We start from the raw sequence: 8844 nt of genomic DNA, 5'->3' as shown, positions 1-8844 counted from the left end.
CCTGGCGGCAGCGGCCGTGGCCGTGGTAGAGGCCAGCGCGGCCGAAGCCGCCGCCGCCGCCGCAGCAGCAGCGGAGGCTGCGGCGCCCCCCTTGGGGGAGTCGGATGTGGATGTGGATGTGGATGCGGATGCGGAGGTGTCCGCAGCGGTAGCGGCGGCGGCGGCGGCGGCGGCAGCAGCAGCGGCTGCCGCCGCGGATGCAGATGCGGATGCGGAGACGGGCGGGGGCTCCGAGGGGAACCCAGACTTTCCTATGGCCTCTCTGTACGTGGGCGACCTGCACCCTGAGGTGACAGAGGCAATGCTGTACGAGAAGTTCAGCCCGGCGGGGCCGATCCTCTCCATCCGCATTTGCAGGGACAAGATCACCCGCCGCTCGTTGGGCTACGCGTATGTCAACTACCAGCAACCAGTGGACGCCAAGCGGGCCCTGGAGACCCTGAACTTTGATGTCATCAAGGGCAGGCCAGTGCGCATCATGTGGTCCCAGCGGGACCCCTCGCTCCGCAAGAGCGGGGTGGGCAACGTCTTCATCAAGAACCTGGGCAAGACCATTGACAACAAGGCGCTGTACAACATCTTCTCGGCGTTCGGCAACATCCTCTCCTGCAAAGTGGCCTGCGACGAAAAGGGGCCCAAGGGCTACGGGTTTGTGCACTTCCAGAAGCAGGAGTCCGCCGAGCGGGCCATCGATGCGATGAACGGCATGTTCCTGAACTACCGCAAAATTTTCGTTGGGAGATTCAAGTCGCATAAAGAACGAGAGGCCGAAAGGGGAGCCTGGGCCAGGCAGTCCACCAGTGCTGACGTCAAGGATTTCGAGGAAGACACCGACGAAGAGGCCACCTTGCGATGAAGACATCCCAAGAGCGAGCCAGCCAGCAGAGCCAAACCTTGGCTCCCACCCGGTTTACAACTCCCCCCTCCCCAACTTTGCCCCCCTAACCCACCAGCAGTGTATTGTATTGGGAGTGCAGCTCTCTCTCCCTCTCTCTCTCTCTCTCTCTCGCTCTCTCTCTCTCTCTCTCTCTCTCTCTCTCTCTCGTCTCTTTCTCGTCTCTTTCTCTCCCCCTCCCCTCTCTGTCTCTCTGTCTCTCTCTCTCTCTCTCTCCTCTTCCCTCCTCCTTCCCTCTCTCCCCCTCTCTCCCCCTCTCTCCTTCCCTCCTGCCCTCCCCTCCTCCTTCACTCTCTCCATCTCTCCCCTCCTCCCTCCGTCTCTATCTCTCTCACTCTGGGTCTCTCTTTCTCCCACTCTCTCTTCTCCCCTCCCACCCCCCTCACAGCTCGCCTCCCTTCTCCTCCCCTCGCCCCACACCCGCCTTGGGCGTTGTGAATACCCTTGCTAATCTGTGCCACTTGATAGGTAAAAGGCTGCTTCTTCTCCTTGTTGTTTGGTTTAAAAAGCACTTTCTTTCTCTCTTTGTTTACTGCACAGGTGATACAATTTCATTGTAGAAACATCAGGAAGGAGAAGGAACTCAGATGAGGGAAAACCAAGAGAGTAATTGCTCCCCATGATCCTACTACCCAGAGACAACCACTTTTACCTTTTTGGTGTGCTGTTTTTCCAGGCGCTCTTCTCTCCTTCTCCCTCCCTTCCTCACCTCCACCCCACCCTCCCTTTTAACACACTGTTACAGAATGGTTCATGTATGTGGTGTTTCTTAACCTGCTTTTTCAGAAACTAAAACCAAACAAAAATCAACCCATTGAACTTATTTCCGTGTTATTCAACAGGCTTCAGAAATGTCATCTTCAGTGCCTGCAGGAGTGTATCAACGGACCCTAACATTTCTGTAATCTTTCCCGCATTGTTGGACATTCAGGTGGTGCCTAGTTCTTTCCCTGTGTTTAAACCCAGCACTGTGTATACTCTGATGAGTGAATTCTTCCTTGTTAAGCCAAATCTTCGCTAGCATACCGGATGATCTTCTTAATTGTGGACTTGCAGGATCCACATATGGACATTTTAAAGACTTTTCCTGTGTGTTGCCAAATGGCCCCTTCATAAGCATTGTACCGGTTTGCATTCATGCCAGCCAGCTCAACTAGTAAAAAAAAAAAAAAGTATGCCCATTTCCCCTGCATAGTCTCCTGGTCACTGTAATTGATGTGTGTGTGCGTGCGTGCCCGCGGGTGTGTGTGTGTGTGTGTCTTGGCCAGCTTGATGGGCTGCAGATGGTTTCTCGCTGTCCTTGGGTGTTTTGCTGAACTTAAACACTCTTTATCACCTCCTTCCCCTGTGCCCACTTTCTGCCCTTTTCGCCGTTGTCAGAAAAAATAATTCAGCTTCATTGCAGGGAAAAAACAAAATCACAAAGCCGACAAGTTAACAGAAGAAAATTAAATGTCACCAGTAATCAATCCTAATGACCACCCTTACCTCCCTGAGTCATTTTCATCTGTATTTGTCTAATATTTTCTTACAACTACCTGGAACGTTTTTGGCTGTAGCTCTCTAGTATTTTTCTTATTCATATGTCATGTATGTATACAATAATGTACATACTGTTTTTATATCTGCGTTTTTCACGCATAAATGTGTGTATATATATTTATACACACACATACTCTTGAACTTCATTTCATGTCATTAAAGATACTTTGAAAATATTTTCTCTGGCTGTTAATATTTCATTGAATTTATGACTTAATAGGTAGATATATATGTACATATACATCCACATCTGTATCTCCGTGTTTACTTGTATGTTTGTGTATATATTTTAACGACTTCCTTAAGGTTGAACATCTAGGTTGTTGCTCATGTTTTTTCTAACAAACCTGCCAAGTGATTACAGTGCACAAATCTCACTGACTTTTCAGATCGTTTCCTAATCAAATATTGCAGAAAGAAAAACTTATGTATCAAAGGATATAGACAGTTTGTTGGGAGAGTGGATTATTAAATGAACATCTGTAAAGATAGTATAAGTTTATATTTGTAAATTATACCAGTATTGTAAGGGAACCTGGATTACCTTTATTATTTTTTGCACTTACTGCAATCAATTTTGCATTTTCCCAGTATTTTATCAGAGAAAGAATAGAGTTTTTCTTTTGATTTATTTTAAACATTTTATACAATCTGTTCATGATTATAATAGAAAATATTTTAAATGTTGTTAATATAACAAAGGAAAGTCCCTCCTAATACCAGCACCTGACAAAATGCATTTTAATAAATAATCTACGTGCCTTTAATTTATAATAAAATATGCATTGTTTTTCATTGGAGGTTATTTTTACTATAACATTCTCTGGGACCATATTTCTAAATAATTAAATATTCTCCTTTAATTCTGTTGTTACATAATATTCCATCACAGTGATGAGCTTTAATTTCTACAACCAATTTTACTTGGCATATGTTTAAAATAGTTCTAACTTTTTACTTGCAAGATTAATTCTATGATGAATATATTTATACCTGAATGTATTGGAATATTTATTGTTTTCTATTCCTTACTGTTGGAATTGTGCAGATATATATGGACATGTCAAATATTTTTCTTGGTCTTTTGTCCCGGGTTTCTCCCTTAAAGTCTACATCAATCAATAGTGTAGAAGACAGCACATACACCTGCCCATCTTTTTAAATTGACCAAAGTATGTTTTTTAAGTTTTGTGAAATTGAAATGGTTTGTACATTTTTTATTACTTCATTTTTAGAGTATTTTAAAAAAGAGATCAAGCACATCAAAATATACATAGAATCGCTTCAGACATTATTTTCTATACATTTACAAGCTTTTATGATCCATCTATAAACATTTTTTAAAATTATAAACATATTTTGTCCCATAATCTGCCTTTCAATATGTTGTGAATATACCTGAGACATCTATGGCTCTTGAGTTTTTTCTACAACTCACCATCATTTTATAAGCCTGGAAATTTTTTGAAGTATAGTTGACTTGCAATATTATATTAGAATCAGGTGTACAACATAGTATGTAGTAATTTGGTATTTTAAATAATTACACCCCACAGAAAGTTATAAAATATTGTCTATATTTGCTGTGTTGTACTTTAAATACTTGTAGCTTCTTTATTTTATACCTATTATTTCATACCTCTTAATCTCCTTCACCTATTTTGCCCCTCCCCACCCCATCCCCTCTGGTAACCACTAGTTTGTCATTTGTATCTGTGAGGTTGTTTCTGTTTTGTTATATTTGTTCATTTGTCTTATTTTTTAGATTCCATATATAAATGAAGACATACAGTATTTATCTTTCTGTGTCTGACTTATTTCACTAAGCATAATACCCTCTATGTCCAACCGTGTTGTTGCAAATGGCAAAATTTCATTCTTTTTTACGGCTGAGTAATATTCCATTGTGTATATATACCACATCTTTTTAGCCACTCATCTGTTGATGGACATGTAGGTTGCTACCATATCTTGGCTATTGTAAATAATGCTGCTATGAACATTGGGGTGCGCATATCTTTTTGAATTGTTTTCTTTGGATAAATACTCAGGAGTAGAATTGCTGGATCATATGGTAGTTCTATTTTGAGGAAACTCCATATTGTTTTCCACCAGAGCTGCACCATTTATATTCCCACCAACAGTGCATGAAGGTTCTTCTATCCACATCCTTGCCAGCACTTGTTATTTCTTGTCTTTTCATGGTAGACACTCTGACAGTTGTGAAGTGATATCTCATTATGGCTTTGCATTTCCCTGATGATTAGTGAGGTTGAGCGTATTTTTATGTGTCTGTTCACCATCTGCATGTCTTCTTTGGAAAAATACCTATTCAAGTCATCTGCCCATTTTTTAAAATTGGGTTGTCTGTTTTTCTGATGTTGAGTTGTATGAGTTCTTTACATATTTTGCATATTAACTCCTCATCAGACATACCATTTGCAAACATCTGCTCTCATTCAGTAGGTTACCTTTTCATTTTGTTAATGGTTTCCTTTGCTGTGCAAAACCTTTTAACTCTGTTTAGGTCCCATTTATACATTTTTACTTTTGTTTCCCTTGCCTTAGGATTTCTAAGACTGATGTCAAAAAGAATTCTGCCTATGTTTTATTCTAGGAATTTTATGGTTTCAGGTCTTAAATTCAGGTCCTTAACCCATTTTGAATTTATTTTTATAAGATGTGAGAAAATGTTCTAGTTTCATTCTTTCATACGTAGCTTTCCAGGTTTCCCAATACCACTTATTGAAAAGACTGTCTTTTCCCCATTGTATATTCCTGAATCTTTCATCATAGACTAATTGACCATAGGTGTGTGGGTTTATTTCTGGGCTATCTATTCTGGTCCATTAATCTATAAGTCTGTTTTTGTGCTGGTACCATACTGCTTTGATTACTGTAGCTTTATAGTATATTCTGAAGCCAGGAAGTGTGATACCTCCAAGTTTGTTCTTTTTTTTTTTTTTAACATTTTTTATTGATTTATAATCATTTTACAATGTTGTGTCAAATTCCAGTGTTCAGCACAATTTTTCAGTTATTCATGGACATATACACACTCATTGTCACATTTTTTTCTCTGTGAGTTATCATAACATTTTGTGTATGTTTCCCTGTGCTATACAGTGTAGTCTATTCTACAATTTTGAAATCCCAGTCTATCCCTTCCCACCCTCCACCCCCCTGGTAACCACAAGTCTGTATTCTCCAGGTTTGTTCTTTTTTCTCAAGATTGCCTTCACTATTTGGGAACTTATGTGTTTCCATAAAAATTTTAGGATTCTTTGTTCTAGTTCTATGAAAAATAGTATGGTATTTTGATAGGGATTACATTAAATCTGTAGATTGCTTTGGCTAATATGGCCATTTAAAAATATTAATTCTTCCAGTCCATGAACACAAGACATCATTGCGTTTAATTGTATCATCTTCAGTTTCCTTCATCAATGTCATACTTTTCAGAGTATCGATCTTTCACCTCCCTGATTAAATTTATTCCTAGCTATGTTATTTTTGATGTGATTTTAAGTGGGACTTTTAAAAGATTTTCTCCCTCTGTTTGTTCATTGTTAGTGTATAGAAAAACAACAGATTTCTGCATATTAATTTTGTATCCTACAACTTTGCTGAATTCATTTATTATTTCTAATAGTTTTTTGGTGGTGTCTTTAGGGTTTTCTATATATAAGACCATGTCATCTGCAAATAGTGACAGTTTTACTTCTTTCCTTCCAATCTAGATGTCTTTAATTTCTTTTTTTTTTCTCTAATTGCTGTGGCTAGGACTTCCAATACCATATTAAATAGATATGGTGAGAGTGGATATCCTTGTCTTGTTCCTGATCTCAGGAGAAAACCTTTCAGCATTTCACCATTGAGTATGATGAGAGTTGGAGATTTGTCATAAATGGCCTTTATTATGTTATTATTTCTTCCTTCTACACCCACTCTGTTAAGAGTTTTTATCATGAATGCATGTTGAATTTTGTCAAAAGCTTTTTCTGCATCTATTGGGATGATCATATGATTTTGTACTTCCTTTTATTAATGTAGTGTGTCATATTGATTGATTTGTGGATATTGAAGCATCCTTACATCCTTTTAATGTATTGCTTTTTAAAATTTATTTATTTTTAGGTGGGGGAGGTATTCAGGTTTATTCATTTATTTTTTTACTGGAGGTACTGGAGATAGAACCCAGGACCTCATGCATGCTAACCACATGCTCTACCACTGAGCTATACCCTCCCCCCAATGTATTGTTGAATTTGGTTTTCTAATATTTTGTTGAGGATTTTTGCATTTTTGTTCAACTGGGATATTGACCTGCTATTTTATTTTTTATAGTGTCTTTATCTGGTTTTGACATTAGGGTAATTCTGGACTCATAGAATAAATTTGGAGGTGTTTAATTTTCAATTTTTTGGAATAGTATGAGACAGCTAGGCATCAACTCTTCTTTAAATGTTTGGTAGAGTTCACCTGTAAAGACATCTGGTCCTGGTCTTTTGATTTTTTGTGAGTTTTTTTAAAATTACTGATTCAATTTCATAACTAGCAATCAATCTATCCAGAAATTCTATTTTTTTCCTGATTCAGTCTCAGAAGCATATAAAACATTATGGTATAAGCAGAATTTAAATAAAAACTTAATTTTTTGATCACTGACATGTAAAACAATTACACATAGTTTAAAATTCTTGAAGAAGTAAGTATCATTTTCTATCAATTCTCATATCTGATTAAGCACAAAATCCTGTTGGTTTTATCTTCATAATGTTGTCAGATTGTGCTCCCTTCTCTCCATTCCCACTGCCATGTTTATAGTTCAGGCCTCCATTATTTCTCAGAATATAACAATATGTTTATTGAACTCTGTCCACAGTCTTGGTCACTCATAATTCATCCTGTACATTGAAGCTAGAAAAAGCATCTAAAACTTTGTATCTTTTCATGAAATATCCATGCTTAAAATTTATCAGTGACATTCTGTTACCTTCAGTATGGAAAAGACAATTTATGGCATGGAATCCAGGACCTTTCATTATTGACCACTTGATTACTTTTCCAATGTTATTTGAACCCCATGGGCTATCCCAGACCCATTTTTACCATGCCATCTTTTTGAAGTTACCTGCAGTTCTTTAAAAGTTCTAAAGTCTTTCTCTTCTGAACATTTGCCTATTTCTAGCATATATTTACCTCTACATTTTGTCCAGACAATTCCTGCTTATTATTTTGAACAAAACTTAGGTTTCTCCTCTTCTAGAAAGCCTTCCATAGTCATTACGAGCTTGGATTTATTTATTAGAGAGTCTTATAATTCTATACTGTTCAATTACTTATAATATGTAAGTATTAAAAAGATCTTGTAATATAAATCATTGAAACCATGAACATAACTGAGTGATTAGGAATGAGGAGGGCAGTGAGGACCCAAAGATGTATTAGAAGTACTCACAAAAAGTTTTCCAGATGAAAGCAATCTGCTTGCATTAACTTTTATAATGGCTTTTTAAAATATAATTTGAATGCCATAAGTTCACCCATTTAAAGTATGCAATTCACTATTTTTAGTATATTCACAGTTGTGCAGTTATTTCCATAATCAATATTAAAATACTTTCATCACCCCGTAAATAAACCTTATATCTGTAATGGTCATTCTCCGTTTCTGCCCTATGCACTCAGCCCAACACAACCATTAATCTATTTTTGATGTCCATAGATTCACCAGTGATGAACATCTATATGAAGGGACTCATACAATATGTGGTCTTTTGTTACTGGCTTCTTAAACTTTGCATATTTTCAAGATACATCTATGTGGTAGCACGTACGACTAACTTATTACATTTTTGATGTTTTCATATCATTTTTTCTTTAATTGGGGCATAGCTGATGTACTATATTATATAAGTTTCAGGCATATAACAGTGGTTTGCAATTTTTAAAATTATATTCCATTTATAGTTATTATAAAATATTGGCTGCATTCTCTGTGTTGTACAATATATCCTTTTAGCTTATTAATTTTGTACACAGTAGTTTGTACTTCCTAACCCCCATCCATATCTTGCCTCCCTTCCCTCTCCCCACTAGTAACCACTAGTTTGTTCTCTTTGTGAATCTGTTTCTTTTTTTGTTATATTCACTAATTTGTTTTATTTTTAGATTCCACATGTAAGTGATATCATACAGTATTTGTCTTTCTCTGACTTATTTCACTTATCATAATACCCTTCAAGGCCATCCATGTTTATGCAAATAGCAAATTTTTATTCTTTTTATGGCTGAGTAGTATTCCATTGTGTGAAAGATACATGTTTCAATATTAATCTCTACCTGGTAGTTCTATCCATTACTGAAAATGACTCATTGAAGTCTCCCACTATTATTGTTGAGTT

At 37.6% G+C, this 8844-nt stretch overlaps 1 protein-coding gene across 1 annotated transcript; it reads left to right on the top strand.

Annotated features, from left to right (window-relative positions):
• Nucleotides 1-248: 248 nt before the first annotated feature.
• Nucleotides 249-2613, top strand: PABPC1L2A (poly(A) binding protein cytoplasmic 1 like 2A). Its single transcript, XM_074359288.1, has one exon. The coding sequence runs from the start codon at nucleotides 254-256 to the stop codon at nucleotides 854-856; it is 603 nt and encodes a 200-aa protein (XP_074215389.1). The 5' UTR covers nucleotides 249-253; the 3' UTR covers nucleotides 857-2613.
• Nucleotides 2614-8844: the final 6231 nt, after the last annotated feature.

Source organism: Camelus bactrianus, chromosome X (genome assembly GCF_048773025.1).
Source record: "Camelus bactrianus isolate YW-2024 breed Bactrian camel chromosome X, ASM4877302v1, whole genome shotgun sequence".
Lineage (NCBI taxonomy): Eukaryota > Metazoa > Chordata > Mammalia > Artiodactyla > Camelidae > Camelus > Camelus bactrianus.
Note: the sequence above shows the minus strand (reverse complement) of the source record. Positions and strands in the feature narration are given on the sequence as shown.

What these genes read in the sequence shown, in the direction of transcription:
- PABPC1L2A (XM_074359288.1), top strand. Translation starts at nt 254, where the DNA reads ATGGCCTCTCTGTACGTGGGCGACCTGCACCCTGAGGTGACAGAGGCA.